The following is a 16927-nucleotide window of genomic DNA, read 5'->3' on the forward strand; positions in this document are numbered from 1 at the left end:
CTTTGATAGCTTCATATTTCAAGTGTTTGGAGACCTGATTCTATTCAATATTACATCTATTTGTTTGCAGTCCTCACTCTTTGATAGTTTCAATGTTTCAAGTGTTTGGAGACCTGATTCTATCTGATATTACATCTATTGGTTTGCAGTTCCCATTCTTTGATAGTTCCAATATTTCAAGTGTTTGGAGACCTGATTCTATTGGGTATTATTACATCTATTGGTTTGCAGTCCTCATTCTTTGATAGTTCCATATTTTTTTCCAAGTGTTTGGAGATCTGATTCTATTGGGTGTTAAATACATTTGTTTGCAGTTCTCATTCTTTCATAGTTCCAATGTTTCAAATGTTTGGAGACCAGATACTATTGGGTATATCTATTGGTTTGTAGTCCTCATTCTTTGATAGTTCCAATATTTCGAGTGTTTGGAGACCTGATTCTATTGGGTATTATATCTATTCGTTTGCAGTTCTCATTCTTTGTCTCTTCATATGTTTTTTAAGATTTTTTTGTGTGTGATGTGATGTTACTTGGCACTTTATCCGTGGAAATTCTTTAAGGGATAGGTTAAAGATGCATTCTTCCACAGAAGGGCACACCCCGTCCAGGATTATTCAAAAAAGTTCCTTGCCCGAAACTTTTCAGACCACATAGCATGAATTCAAGCACAGAACCTCATGCAAATCAACTTGTAATTACAATTTTCCCCTTATTCACTCAGCACCAGTGTTGAAATAGGAGGTTTTCCTCATTGTGCCCTTTTGTGATGAAGGTTTATATTTGTAATCGCTGAGGGTGTAGGGTCCCAATGTTGTAGGCAATGGTCCTTTGTTAAGTCCTTCCACCTTGGGAAGGCCTTCTAGGCTTTGTCTCTTGTCTCCCATACTCCAAATGGCAAAATTGAATACACAAATTCACCAGGATTTGGCCAATACCCTCAGGGTAGAAGCTGACTTTATAGAATGCTCCCTTCTCTAGATCCCAATTTTTACTCTATGTTTGGCCTCTGAAGATTTCTTACTTTCTTGCCAGCTCAGTAATATATTAAAATGTACGTATATATTTTGCCTTTTATCCAGCATTTTAATTATTTTCAGTAGAAGTGTTGTTCATGGTATATAGCCTACCGTATTGCTAGAAAAAGAAGTCTCTGTTCGCTATAATGTATTGTCTCCAACAATAAAGATAATTCTGCTTCACGAGTAAATCAGAAATCTTTCAAATTTAGTTTAAATGTTTAGCCTTTTATATTTAAGAGAGTAACTCATGATCTCTTCCATCTCAAATGTATTAGACAAGTTTCACAATAAGGAAAAAAAGACTCTCCTGCTTTCAGTTTTTCCAGTTCTTTAGCTTTCCCAACAAAGACTATTCATATTAGTTTACTGTCCATCCAAGAACTTTATCCATAAAATTGGGATGGTTTTATGTCAAGAACAAGAATATGCAGCCTATAAGACAAACTGTCATTCTTTTGAAAGAGCCTGGAAATCATCTTAGTCCCCACTTAGCACTAACTAAAGACAGCACAGAGAAGTTCCAAATCATGGAGGGGATGATACTGTGTCACTCTTGCTGGAGCTGCTGCACTCATTCCTTTTTTTTTGAGACCAAGTCTCACTCTGTCACCCAGGCTGGAGTGCAGTGGTGCGATCTGGGCTCACTACAACCTCTGCCTCCTGAGTTCAGGTGATACTCCTGCCTCAGCCTCCCGAGTCGCTGGGATTACAGGCACGCACCACCACACCCAGCTAATTTTTGTATTTTTAGTAGAGATGGAGCTTTGCTATGTTGGCTAGGCTAGTCTCGAACTCCTGACCTCAGGTGATCCGCCGACTTCGGCCTCCCAAAGTGCTGGGATTACAGGCAGGAGCCACCATGCCCGGCCATCTTTTTTTTTTTTAATTGTGATAAACATGCACAAATAACATAACCATTTTTAAGTGTGTAGTTGAGTAGGTGTTGAGTATATTCACACTATTGTGCAAAAGATCTCTAGAACATTTTTATCTTGCAAAATCAAAACTCTACACCCATGTACATAAATTCCCTATCTCCCCCTCCCCACGACACAAATTCTTACACCTAAACTGCATCAGTGATGCATCCATCATAAAAGCCATGATACTAGAATTTTCTAATATTTCAGGATGAAATTTAATTTTTTTATCCCCTTAGGAAGGTCAGTTCTTCATTCTGTGATTTTGTCCATATTTTGTTCATATTAAATATAGTTTTCTCTGATCAATTGATGTTAATTGGCTTTTGTGGGTTTTTTTCAATGAACTAGATAGTGTGTTTATAATTTCAACTTTTATTTTTTATTATTTTCATTCTTTTGAGACAGAGTCTCATTTTGTCACCCAGGCTGGAGTGCAGTGGCACAATCTTGGCTTACTGCAGCCTCCACCTCCTGGGCTCAAGTGATCCTCCCACCTTAGCTTCCTGAGTACCTGGGGCATGCCACCATGCTCAGCTAATTTTTAAGTTTTTCGTAGAGATGAGATCTCACTATATCGTCCAGGCTGGTCTCAAACTCCTGGGCTCAAGTGATCCTCTCACCTCAGTCTCCCAAAGTGCTGGGGTTACAGTGTGAACCACCATGCCCAGCCTCAAGTTTTATTTTAGATTAAGGAGTACATGTGCAGGTTTGTTACATGGGTATATTGCCTAATGCTGAGGTTTGGGGTACAAATAATCCTGTCACCCAGGTAGTGGGCATAGTACCTAATAGTTTTTCAGCCCTTGCCCCCATCCCTTCCCCCTCTAGTTGTCTGCTGTGTCTGCTGTTCCCATCTTTATGTCCACATGTACCCAATGTGTAGCTCCCACTTGTAAGTGAGAACATGTGGTATTGGTTTTCTGTTCCTGCATTAATTTGCTTAGGATAATGGCCTCCAGCTGCAAAAGACATGATTTCATTCTTTTTAATGGCTGCATAGTATTCCATGGTGTATATGTACCACATTTTAAAATTCAATCCACCATTGGTAGGCACCTAGGCTGGTTAATTCCATGTCTTTGCTACTGTGACTAGTGCTGTGATGAACATAGGAGTGCATGTGTCTTTTGGTAGAATGATTTGTTTTCCTTTGGGTATATACCTAGTAATGGGATTGCTGGGTCCAATGATAGTTCCAAGTTCTTTGAGAAATCTCCAACTGCTTCTCATAGTTGCTGAACTACAAATTTAATTCTTATATATAATTGGTTACACAACTCCTGAGGAAATGAGGCTTATTCATTTAGAGTCAGATATAAGTAAATATTCTAATTACTAAAACAATATTTCCTAAATCATATACTAAAATAAATAATTTTACTGCTGATTGAGACATTAAAGGTCAAACTCCAACCTGCTCATGTTGCAGAAAAAAAAAGAGTCCCATGCTTTATGCAAAAACTATGAAATATTCAAGTAGCTCATACGAAGATCTTTTTTTTATTATTTCTAGCCACGAAAACATCATCACTTTCCAATGAACAACATTAAAAATGTATAAAAACCTACAAATTTTAAATTTGGCATCTTAATATTTTACTTCAAAATTAAATTCCATTAATTCCAATTTTAAATATATTGCATGTAAACTATTTTTGTCTGGTTTTAATTTGCTATGTTTACATTTTATTACAGTATCATTCCTCTTGTTCTGAAATACATCCTATATAGATGCTAAAATCTTCCCTAAATAAAACTTGACTGGATTAATTCCATTAAATTCCATATGGACAAGTTCTACAAACTCATCTTCCATATATAGCTGTTGATATGATTAGTTCCAATGGCTTCACGTCATAGCTCTTACTCATCATTTCACATTTCACATTTCCACATGAGCAAACCAAACACTTACCTCTTTATACCATTTATATATAGGTCAATTCCACCAAACCTGGACAGAAAGGCAAGGTACGGTACAGTACCAGAGGTGCTAAGGGGGATCTACAGTCAAGGGAGAGGAATGACAACATGTTAGAGAATTAAGATCCAAGCAATAGATGGTGAAGCAGATTTCTAAATCACAGCTCTCAGGGTGTAATAGAGAATACTATTAACGGGACGAGCATTCCATTAAACATTTACATACAACTGCTTAACCCAGGTGTCAGGATGAACATGCATTCTCAGCAAATAAAGTGTAAATAGCACCCTAGAATGCCAGTCTGTGCTCAACTGGAAGTCGAGTTATCTACAAAATTATTTAAAATCACCTAAAAAAATAAAATTAGCATAAATATACTCTATATATACTCTAATATGTGTTATACATATAATACATATTAGAAGCTGAGGCTATAGCACAATTTTATACTGAGTGTCACGTGAACTTTGTACACGAGTTTGCACATACAGTTTTAAGGTAGAAAAAAATCCATTTTTAAATTAAAAATTCCACAAAGGGTATCATTGGGTCAAGTGGGTCAATACAGACTGTAGATTAAATAAAAGTATTATCTCAATGTTTAATTTGCTGACATTGACAGCTGCACTGTGATTATGTAAAAGAATAGCTCTTAGGAAATGTACACTGATGTTTTTGGGGTAAAGAACTATGATATAAGCAACTTCCCCTCAAGTGTTTTTTGTTTGTTTTTGTTTTTGTTTTTTGAGATGGAGTCTCGCTCTGTCACACAGGCTGGAGGGCAGTCATGGAATCTCGGCCCACTGCAACCTTTGCCTCCCCAGTTCATGCGATTCTCCTGCCTCAGCTTCTGGATCAGCTGGGACTACAGGCGCGCATCACACCCAGCTAAGTTTTGTATTTTTAGTAGAGATGGGGTTTCCCCAGGCTGGCCAGGATGGTCTTGAACTCCTGACCTCAAATGATATGCCAGCCTCAGCCTCCCAAAGTGCTGGGATTACAGGCATAAGCCACCACACCTGGCCTCTCTCAAGTGTTTTAAATATATACATATGTGTACATTGTTTGTGTATGTTGTGTGCACACACACAGATAACAAGAGATCACAGGAGGAACAAATGCGGTAAAATGTTCACAATAGGTCAATCTCAATGAGGGTATATGGGCATTACTTGTACTATATGAGTGCTATTTGTACTTTTCTTATTCTTGCAACTTTTCTTTTCTTTTGAGACAGGGTCTCACTCTGTCACCCAGGCTGGAGTAAAGTGGCAGGATCTCAGCTCACTGCAATCTCTGCCTCCTGGGTTCAAGCACTGCCTCAGCCTCCCGAGAACCTGGGACTACAGGTGTCCACCACCACACCCAGCTGATTTTTGTATTTTTATTAGAGACAGGGTTTCATCAAGTTGACCAGGCTGGTTTCCAACTCCTGACCTCAAGTGATCCACCCACCTGGCCTCCCAGAGTTCTGGGATTATAGGCGTGAGCCAATGTGCCTGGCCTATTCTTGCAAATTTTCTACAGGTTTGAGATGATTCCTTTTATTTATTTATTTATTTATTTATTTATTTATTTATTTATTTTGAGACGGAGTCTCATTCTGTCGCCCAGGCTGGAGTGCAGTGGCACAATCTCGGCTCACTGCAACCTCCACCTCCTGGGTTCAAGCAATTCAGTTTGAGATTATTTCTAAGCAAAAAATTAAATTTTATTTAATAAAATATTTCCAAACAAGCATTATGAATCTAAAATTTAGATAAACATTAAATAAATATACAATCAATATAAATCTATTTCATCAAGCTTCCTACAAATACACAAAGTACAATTTCCCATACAGCTGAATGGCTCCCAACTCTACACAATCAAATCTGTTATTTACTAAGCCCTTAAAATGCCGGCCTCAAAGCCTGGCGTGGTTATCGCAGTCTTCCCCAAAGGATGGATTGCTCTTTACTATTTAAAACATGTGTAAATAGGAAATGAGACCAGGGGAGAGGGGCTCACAGGGTGGGCCTCTGTAAAGCCTTTTCCTGGAAAGAATGCCCGTGACTTCTTCTTCTGACAATGCATTTTTTAGTAGATATAATTTTGAGCAAGGATTTCAGTTTCCCTAGCCTTGCAGAAGAAGGGCAAGAGCAGATTAAACATGTAGTTCAAGGTTGGGTGCCCTCCTGGTTTTGGTAGTGATAAGAGGAAATGAGGAAGAGAAGAAACTTACATCTGAAGAGCTCACACTGAGTGGATGCAGGCACTATTCTCAGTGTTTTACATGAGTAGCCCTAAAACCACCGTCAAAGGTGGTATCACTTTCTACAACTCACAAAGCAGAGGTATGGCCTCCCTGCCCGGCACCGCCGTGAGTGCCAGCGATCTCTGTGAATCCAGCGTGCAAGTCCATCCCGCTGCACTAACCACCCTGCCCATGAAGAAAAACAGAGTCCCTCAAATTATTCAAGCTTTCATCGCATTTCATATTGCTACTTATAGTCTAACACAAATTCTAAGGTGGTAAAGAAATTCTTTTGATGATCAGTCTCCAAAGCTAAGCCCCTTAGACAAGTAAAGAATCTAGTCCAAAAGGAGAGGCTCTGCTCAGTACTTGCCTTTTGGTGTTTACAATTCTGGCAAAATGTTTAAGAATCAAAACCATCTACAGACGAACTGCTGAAAGCGAATTCTTAAGGGTGGGGCTGGAGGAGGCTAGTTTTTAAATCAGTATCCGTCATTGTGGTAAGTATCTTGCAAGAAGACATTTTCTCCAACCTGGCACAACCACTGGGATGAAAACAGAACTTTGTTTTCCTTCTCTGGAATCAATTTACCAATTCAACTTCTTTTAAATGGCCTCCATTAATATTCAGGGACTGAATATTAATTTTTAAAAAACACCGAGTTTGCATCACTCTTAATGGAAATAAAGGTACGGAGCAGATTGCAAGAAAAACCTCCTCATACTTCCTGCCCTGGTCAGTCATTAAAACACCCTGACACTCAAACATTCCTGACACAGGTCTTCAAATAAAATTGAAGCTAAAGTAAATTCAGACTATAACTGGAAAATTCTTTCCTAACTTTAAGGGGAAACTACCATGAAATCTTTTACTCATTTTGTAAGTGTCCAGTTAGGCTTACATTAACTACTAAAAAAGAAAGAGCACGTATCACCAAATGGATTCATCATAGAACCATCTAGAAAAGCCACAGATGCTGGGAAGTCTGTGGATAGAGAAGGGAAGACCTGCCCTTCATTCCCAATGACCTTGGCCTCCTGCAATGTGCCACACTCCAGCCTCCTTGATTGACACACAGGTCACAGGAGCTTAAGGTTCTGGGAATCTTGCTTGTCATTTAGGACAGACTATCAAGACCTGTTTTTTAAAAAGTCTTTGAAGTTCTACAGTTCTCAGTGGCTCTTTTAAAAACAGATGTAGCTTTTAAAAACAGATACACATTTCATATTTTCTGTACTTTTGCTCTTCCTGCATAACTGATTAGCTTGGGAAGATTGTCAAAATTTTAAATTAACATTAGATCATGACTATAAGGACACATAGCAGGAAATAATATTTTAACTCTCCATTTGGCATAAAGTATCACTTAAATCAAGTTTATGAGGAAATTGATACAATGTTTATAAGGATGAATGTTCTTTAAAAGCAAAAGAACATTACCATATGACATGGCAGTTCTCCCCATGTATGTACCCAAGAGAACTGAAAACATATGTCCACACGAAAACCTTTCACATGAATGTTCACAGCAGTGCTATTCACAAAAGTCAAAACGTGGAAACAACCTCAAAGGTCCATCAGCCGATCAAAGGGTAAACAAAATGTGGTCTATCCATACAATGGACTATTACTCAGCCATAAAAAGGAATGAGGTACTAATTCATGCTGTAACATGGGTGAGCCTTAAAAACACGTGCTAGACACAAAAGATCATATCTTGTATGACTCCATTGATATGAAATATCCTGAATCTACAGTGACAAATCTATGGTGACAGAAAGTACATTAGTATTTGCAGATACAAGCAGAAGGGAAATGGAGAGTAACTGCTAAGGAGGACAGTTTCTTTTTGGAATGATGAAAACGGTTTTCAATTAGATAGTGGTGATGACTGCGAAACTATGAATTTATGAAAAACACCAATTTATACATGTTTAAAGGGTGAATTTTATGATACATAAATTATACTTTAATAAAGCTGCTATTAAAAATGTAGACAGCAATAAAGGGTGATGTGGAAAAAATCAAATGCACTATTTATCCATTATTATAGAAGTAAATAAAGGGGAAATTTTTTTTAAGGGAAGAGAAAAGTTCTGTCTTCCTCCTCCTTTTCTATCTTTTCTAACAATTCAGTCCTAAAGTCATTAGATGGGACAGAGGAAAATGACATCACAGTGTTAGAGGAGCCATCAAAGCCCGGAGAAGGATATGGGGTGAGGAGGGCATCATCATAGTGGGGTGTCAGTGCCCATGAGGGTGCTAGAGTGCATTAGCGTGATCTTGGCTCACTGCAACCTCCAACACCTGGGCTCAAGGTCAGCTCATTTTTTTTTTTTTTTTTAGATGGAGTTTTGCTCTTGTTGCCCAGGCTGGAGTGCGGTGGCAGCATCTTGGCTCACCACAACCTCTGCCTCCCGGGTTCAAGCAATTCTCCCGCCTCAGCCTCCCGAGTAGCTGGGATTACAGGCATGTGCCACCATGCCCGTCTAATTTTTTTGTATTTTTAGTAGAGACAGGGTTTCTCCATGTTGGTCAGGCTGGTCTCGAACTCCAGACCTCAGGTGATCCGCCTGCTTCGGCTTCCCAATGTGCCGGGACTACAGGCATGAGCCACCGTGCCCAGCCAAGATCAGCTAATTTTTAAATTTTCTGTAGAGATGGGGTCTTCCTATATTGCCCAGGCTGGTCTTGAACTCCTTGGCTCAAGTGATGCTCCCACCTTGGCCTCCAAAGCATTGAGACTACAGGCATGAACCACCACACCTGACCTACTCACAGTATGCTTCTATTGGATAGCTCTGCTCTGAAATATTATCCAAACATACTCAAATATGAACAGCCAGGGAAATAAGACCCCTCTCAATGGAAAAGACCATCAATGCAGGTCAATCTTGAGGTGACTAACATGTGAAAATTACTAGACAAGAACTTTAAAGCAGCTATTTTAACTATGTTCAATGAGTTGAAAGACATATGCTCATAACTGCAGAAAAACAAAATCTAAGCAGGTAAAGAGATCATTAAGAGGAATTAAATAGAAATTCTACAACTGTAATATACAATGTCTAAAAGTAAAAATTCAAGGGATGGGGCTAATAGTAGAATGAAGATGATAAGAGTCAGTGAACTTAAAGACAGATCAATAGACATTATCCAATCTGAATGATAGAATAAAACTTTTTTTAATGAACTGAGCCTCAGAGGCCAGTGGGACAATATCAAAATGTTTAAGAGAGGAAAGAATGGGACAGAAAAAAATATTTGAGAAAATTATGGCTCAAAACTTCACAAATTAAAAAAAAAAAAAAGTCAGAATTAAAGGGAAGAGAAAACTTTGAAACAGAACATGGTATGCATAAGAAGAAACAACAAATAGAACTGCACTTTTTTAAAATTTTAAGTCAGAAAAGAAAAGAGAGAGAGAGAGAGAGTGAGTCCTTGAAGTTAAGACTGGAATTTGGGAATGCCTAAAATTCATTGAGCTGTTTGTTTTGATAACACATCACTCCCCTGTGTTGGAAGTATACACAGTGGGTTGTAGTATCCAGCAAATTCTAAAAGAAGTAAGTTTTTAAATTACTAGGAGGTAGCATGAAGTCAGACTCTGATTAAGAACTAATGAATGAGGCCAGGCACGGTGGCTCACACCTGTAATCTCAGCACTTTGGGAGGCCAAGGCAGACTGATCACTTGAGGTCAGGAATTCGAGACCAGCCTGGCCAACATGGAGAAACCCCATCTCTACTAAAAATTTAAAAATTAGCTGGGCATGGTGGCACATGCCTGTAATCCCACTACTCGGGAGGCTGAGGCACGTGAACAGCTTGAACTCGGGAGACGGAGGTTGCAGTAAGCCAAGATAGCGTCACTGCACTCTAGCCTGGATGACAGAGTGAGATTCCATCAAAAAATAAAAAGTAAATAAATAAATAAACAAATTTTTTAAAAAACTAATGAATGAGTAAATATATATATATACTTGTCTGCATGTGTGTATGTGTGTGTGTGTACAAATTTAGTTATTGGGTTAAATGGAATACTAATGATATTCTAGCCCAAATTTTCTACTTTGGATCATTACAGACTGATTTTGAAAGGGTTTGATTCCTACTGCATTTCATATTCCTTTTTTAAGGGCCCCAAGGATATAGTCCACAGATTTTTACTCCTTTCATCCCCCTGGTGTGGCACACCACCAGGTGGCCAAGGGCCTTCATCCTCCACATCCCTCCCCATGTAACTGCATCACCCCTGCTGCAAACCCTTCACTGGCTCCCTACAGCCTCTAGGATAAAGGTTGAACTGTTTTACTAAGTACTTTTCTGAATTGGCCCCTCTGGCCACAACATGACCCATATCCCTTCACTTCCGACAGAAATCACAGAACTACCCAGGTCCCTGAGTAAGCATGGCAGGCGGGTGCGGGCATCCGGGCTTTCACACAGGCTGTCCCCTCTGCCATAATGACCTTTCCTTCCCCTCTCATCTCGAGAATACTCACTCCTTCGTCAAAACTAAGTTAAATACCCCTCCTCCAGAAAGCCTTCCTGGACTACCTCTCCTCATTTTCAGATAGCTCTCCCTCCTGTAACTCCCAGCCACCCTGTCGTGGCCTCTCTCCCAGCACTTGCCAACACTCCATAAGTGTCTCACTGGACTGGGAGCTCCTCAAGGGCAGGGCCTGAGTCTGATTTATCTGCACCGCAGTGTCTAGCATTGGCTCTAGCATATAGCCGATACTCCGTAACTATTTGATGAAGGGAAAAAATGCCAAAATACTAAGTTCCAAAATAGAAGTTGACCCAAATACATTTAGATGGACCCTTAAAAGAAATGAAAAGAAGGCCGGGTGCAGTGGCTCATGCCTGTAATCCCAGCACTTTGGGAGGCCAAGGCGGGCAGATCACCTGAGGTCAGGAGTTCGAGACCAGCCTGGCAACATGGTGAAACCCCATCTCTACTAAAAATACAAAATTAGCCAGGGGCCCAGCTACTCGGCAGGCTGAGGCAGGAGAACTGCTTGAACCTGGGAGGTGGTGGTTGCGGTGAGCCAAGATCGCACCATTGCACTCCAGCCTGGGCAACAAGAGCGAAACTCTGTCTCAAAAAAAAAAAAAAAAAAAGAAAGAAAGAAAGAAATGAGAAGAAACTGGCTGGAGGAGCGCTACATGCAAAATATGACCGAGTATCTGTCGATCGTGATCATCTACATCAGCCTTAATTAACTGAATTATGAAAAACAAAACTTCAACTGCTCAGTGGCAACAGCGGGGAGAAAGGCAGGATAGGTTACCTGCTCCCCTGATCTACCTCGGCTTGTCTGGAATTGAGTGATTCTAAGTATGTACAACATACAGCACCTGAGCCAACACGTCCTGAAACTGTTCTCGTGTGAGCGGCGTCAGGAAGTCTGTGATGATTCTTCTCAGTTCACTTTTTGACACAGTCAAGTTCTGACCAGTATCCAGCAGCTGAAAGGCTTTTTGCAACTCATCCCCTCTGTCGGCAATTTTTTGAAATAAAATCCGTTTAACATCTAAGGAGGACAGTGTTGGATTTGCAACAGCTGTGGCTATAAAAGAGATACAGCTATTTATTAAACATGTTTAAAGCCGAGATACTAAACAAAAACTCTTGCACTGTTGAACAGAACCAAGAAAACTTATTAGACGGTATTTCTCCCACCATATCTAGGTTTACATGTATCACCGTTAGATGACTTGTAATGAAAAATCTACTCGATCATCTTTCAACTCTGAAATTTGGTCAATATAGAATAATAGTAATCACACCAGTAAGAAAAAAAAGAGAATCTTCCCTACAAAGGACATAGGTCAGTACAAGTGAAAAACATGGATATTGAAAGAAAATTTAGTCAATATCATTCAAATAAATCTTTAAAATATCATATTCACCTTTCATCCCCTTGTCAATTTTCGAGGGAAAAACATGTAATTCTTAAACCCAGACCATTTCCCTTTCAAAGACAAGGAAGAGATGGACGCTAAAATGTAGATATAAAAATGTTTTGAGGGCTGGGTGCAGTGGCTCACACCTATAATCCCAGCACTTTGGGAGGCCGAGGCGGGCGGATCACCTGAGGTCAGGAGTTCGAGACCAGCCTGGCCAACATGGTGAAACCCCGTCTCTACTAAAAATACAAAATTAGCTGGGTGTGGTGGCACATGCCTGTAATCCCAGCTACTCAGGAGGCTGAGGCAGGAGAATAGCTTGAACCTGGGAGGCGGAGGTTGTGGTGAGCTGGGATTGCGCCATTGCTCTCCAGCCTGGGCAACAAGAGCAAAACTCCGTCTCGGAAAAAAAAGAAAAATGTTTTGAGTGGTCTAAATAAGCTTTTGGGTTTTGAACTTTTTGGAAGGAAAGGAATAATGTCTTGACTAACATTTTCGGTCCCAGAGCTCCCTGTGTCAGCAAAGGAGAGGTGATACACCATAGGCCTCTTTTCCCTCTCCAAGGCAAAAACAACTAGAGGAACAATAGATAGGAAATTACATAAGTAAATACGGTGAGTACAAACCAACTTATGGTTCCAGTCCGTATCATATGTGTGAAGACATTGTTGTTCAATTTGATATTTTATAACTGACTGGGGAAACAGGAGACCAAGAATAATGGTAGTTGGTAAATCCCTCCTACTTACTTATGAGATAAACTTGGTAGCCATAGTTTATTTAGTAGCTCTTCCTTACATAGTAAATCCTAGATGTATGTTAAAGGGCTTTAACATTGCCTTATCCTTTATAATAATATTCACAAGCAGCAGCTAGGGAGGGAGGATGCTAGTTCTTTCCCTTTGAATGAAATTTTCTTATCAAGCTATTTCACATTTCTGGCATAAGGACAGTGGTAGCTTTAGTCTTGGGGTGACCTGGGCAGGTGAAAGACTCCAAAGATCTCGGTGCACCAACTTGAACCCACCCAGAGGGCAGGCTAGGATTTCCTCAGAGCTGTAGGGTGGGCTGGGCTGTCTTCTGCTTGAGGGGATACAAGAGACAACGTGCAGGCACCCCACAGTGACACTGCCATGGAGATCAGCTGCAGACCCTAACCCCATGAGCCACAGCACAGCAGGCTTTGGGGGGCACTTCCACCCCACACAGGGACTGCGCTGCCATTCGCGATTCTCCCCTGACATCCATTGAGGGCCCAGCTCACGCAGGGCCTGTGCCGGGGGCTGGGGATGACTCTCACTCCTGATGCCCACAGCCTCCGGGAGGGAGGCGATTCTGTAACTGGGATGCGGCGGTCCAGTGTGGAGACAGGCATTAGGTGTCTGCAGGGAGCATGGGAGACCTAAACAGAAGATGGCTGGTTTCCGGTGACAGGATGGAAGGTGACAGGAAAGCCTACTCAGTGGAAAGGAACTTGGTGATCCTGAGGGAACAGAGCTGGAAGTGGGGCTGCTGTGGGGCGTGGCCAGCCTGGGCAAAAGGAGGATGGGGGTGGGGACAAGCAGAGGCGCATCGGCCAAGAGATGGGACAGGAAAAGTCAGCAGGGCCTGTCCTTGGGCTTCATGCTCTGGGGTTATGAGATGGCACAGCAGGACTGTCATCAAAAGAACAACATAACCCTATTTTCATTCTTCACCTTCCCCCTGGTACCACATGGAGGAGGAACCAAAAGGGAAGGAGAGTGATGGGGTGGAGACAGGCTGGGTGACTACAGCTGCTTAGGAGAGGAGTGACACACCGTACTAGCGTGATGGTCACAGAGCAAAAAGACTTTGCATGAATAAAAGAAAGGTCAAGCGGGGAGGTCTACAGACTCCTCTGATTGGAGGGGCCAGGTGAGGGATGGAGAGAGGATGGAACACCTATGTCTGGCCTGGGTGGCTGGGCAGGGGCAGCACCCTTCACTTAGAAAGGGAAGAGGGAAGATGCAACAGATGGTATTTTCCAAGATGGGAATGGCAAGATCTCCCAACACAATATCATGTTAACACTCCTCCCTGCAAAAGTGGGCATACGCTCCCCCCTTGAATCTGGTGGGCCCATGACTATGGCAGAATGGACATCTATCAGTATGATACATGACATGCGTGATCTCCATGATGAGGTCACGCAAGCTGCTTGGCCTCTGCCTGGTCCTATTTATTTATTTATTTATTTATTGAGATGGAGTCTTGCTGTCTCCCAGCCTGGAGTACAGTGGCACAATCTTGGCTCACTGCAACCTCCACCTCCTGGGTCCAGGCAATTCTCCTGTCTCAGCCTCCCGAGTAGCTGTGACTACAGGCCTGAATAATTTTTGTATTTTTTTGTATTTTTTAATAGAGACGGGGTTTCACCATTTTGGCCAGGCTGGTCTTGAACTCCTGACCTCAGGTGATCCACCTGCCTCGGCCTCCCAAAGTGCTGGGATTACAGGCGTGAGCCACCACACCCGGCCATGCCTGGTCCTCTTTAGATGCTCACACACAGACACTACTTGGCTGTGAGGAGGCCAAGGAGCCACCCCGGCAGGCCACATATAGGAGTTCTGGGCAACAGCCTTAGCTGAGGTTTCAGGCAACAGCTGTGTCAACTGCTAGCCATTCAAGGACTCTGGCCCCCGATGTGAAGTCAGCCCAGCCTCTGCACCTCCCCAGCTGGACTGCATGGAGCACAGACAAGCTGACCTGCCCAAACTGCGGATTTGTGAGCAAAATAAATGACTGTTGCTATTTCGAGCCACAATGTTTTAGGGCATTTGCACACAGCAATAGATACCTGGAACAGAAGAGGAAAAGGCTTATGGAAAGAGAATGAGTTCAGCCTGGGATATCTAAGCGGGATGTCCATCTGAAAGTTGAATACATACTCTGGAGATCAGAGAGGCTGGACTGGAGATGCAAGTGTGGGAACCACCTGCATGGAGGCCACAGGGAAACAGGCCCAATGGGAAGAGGAGAAGGGGCTGTGGGAAACACTGACTTGTAAGGAAGTGGAATTCATTCATTCAAAAAATGTCGTATGTCAACAACTATCATATTTCAACCACTATTTTCAGCCTTGAGGGTACTGCAGTGAATAAGACAGGTACAGCTTACAATCTGGAGGTGAGACGACAGACAAGAAGCCAATAAATAAATAAACAAACGATAGGGTCATGGTGCACATTGACATGTGCAATGAAGATGGAAAGACAAAACAATGAGGCAGAGTGCAGCCGGGGGGCTGCTTTAGAGGGGATGGTCAAGGAAGTCTGTTCCAAAGTGGGTTTGTGAGCTGAAACCCGGAAGGATACAAATGAGCCAGCCAGTCAAGAAGCTGAAGTAAGAATGTCTTCAACCGGGAAACCATAGCAACCAGTAAAGAACCCCTGAGCAAGAAGGAGCTTGATATGTCCAGGAAAGAAAAAGGCCAGAGTGGACGGTGTGGCACATAGCAGGTAGGATGGAGAACAGTGAGAGCTCAGGCCGGGGAAGGAGAGGGCCAGTCCATACAGGCTTCAGGCATCTGCAGAAAGGATGGCGTTTTCTTCAAAGCGCAATGGAAAGGCTCAGGAGAGTTTAGGGAGGGAAGCAATGTTATCTAATACAGCCTCTGTGTGGGGTTTTAAAAATGTGTTCTGGCTGCTATGTAAAGAATGCATTATAGGGGGCAAAAAATGAGGAAGGGAGACCAGAGATGAGGCTGCTTCAAGGTCTAGGAGGTAACTGTGGCTTGAACCAGATGGCAGCCCTGAAGGTAAAGAAAAAATAGACAGATAGGAGACATGATCTATCAGATCTGTAGCTGACAAGGTTTTGCTGACGGATTGGCTGAGGAGGTGCGTGGGGGGTGTTAAAGAAAATAGAGAAATCAAGGATAATCCCTTGGTGCTGGACATGAGGAACGAGATAAATGACAGTGTCACTGCTGAGAGGGAGAACACGGGGGAGTCGAGAGACCTGTTTAGCCAGTTCAGGTCTGAGATGCCCGTTAGATGCGGTGCACGCAGAAAGGTCCGCAAGGCAACTGGATATACGATTGGGAGCTTAGTGGGGAAGTGAGGATGGAGCTATCATTTTGGTTACAGGTGGCATTTCAGGACATGGAGCCAGATGACTCACTTAAGAGAGGGCAGACAGGGAACAGAGGAATGAGCATAGCCCTGAGGGGGAAGAAGGAACTTAACCCTCCCACAAGAGTTCCAAGAACACTCAGTAATGCAGGAAGCACTTGGGCTTCCCTTCCATTTCTGGCTGTCACTCAGAATCTCAGAAGCAGCTGATTCACACACAGCAGCTGCATGATTCAGTATCAGCCGGTGAGCACTCTTTCTCCCTCTGCCCAGGAGGAGCAGCCTGAACATCCTCCTCCTGCCCCCAGTGTCAGAGGGGGATCCTTCTTGTTAATGTACACCTCTGTCTTGAAATCCTCTCTTGGACTTCCCATATATATTTTTAGTTGCTTTCTTAGAAGCTCCACCATTGCAATCAATAATTGTAATTTAAAAGAATCAGCAAATATTGATTTGAGACTATTTTAAAATACGTAAAGGAAAACTTTTTATTCCACGTGCCTAATGCAACGTCTGAAGATGAAAATGAAAGCAGTAACCAAGCTTGCAGAACCTGCTGGTGGGAGTACAAATTGATAGAATCTTTCTGGAGGGCAATTTGACAAAATTTTCTATATCCGCTTAGGATATAGAAAGTCACAACAGACTGTCACTGTCACCCTAACAATGAGAACAAGTAGGATACGCTAAAATATATATATAGTTTTAAAACCCACCAGAGATCTGAGGATGCAAAGAAACTACAATTCAGGAAAGGACAAGCCCCTCATCAGAGAAAAAAGAATGATAACTCCTTCCAGCCCTGTGGCACAGCG

The 16927-nt window shown here is 42.1% G+C and overlaps 1 protein-coding gene across 14 annotated transcripts in view; it reads right to left on the reverse strand.

The window, feature by feature from the left end:
- EFCAB6 (EF-hand calcium binding domain 6) overlaps positions 1–16927 on the reverse strand; it is a 306732-nt gene that overhangs the window by 255871 nt on the left and 33934 nt on the right. For 9 of the 14 annotated variants that reach the window (XM_054543760.2, XM_054543758.2, XM_063722922.1 and 6 more), the window contains 2 exons: positions 11467–11678; positions 3858–3946 (listed from right to left, as the gene is read on the reverse strand). The exons of 3 other annotated variants lie outside the window; for them this stretch is intronic. In XM_054543760.2, coding sequence (XP_054399735.2) covers positions 3858–3946; positions 11467–11678 — 301 coding nt within the window. The remainder of the gene's footprint in view (positions 1–3857; positions 3947–11466; positions 11679–16927) is intronic. 2 more of the 14 variants (XM_063722923.1, XM_054543761.2) reach the window with 1 other exon arrangement.

The sequence above is a fragment of the Pongo abelii genome, chromosome 23 (assembly GCF_028885655.2).
Source record: "Pongo abelii isolate AG06213 chromosome 23, NHGRI_mPonAbe1-v2.0_pri, whole genome shotgun sequence".
NCBI lineage: Eukaryota > Metazoa > Chordata > Mammalia > Primates > Hominidae > Pongo > Pongo abelii.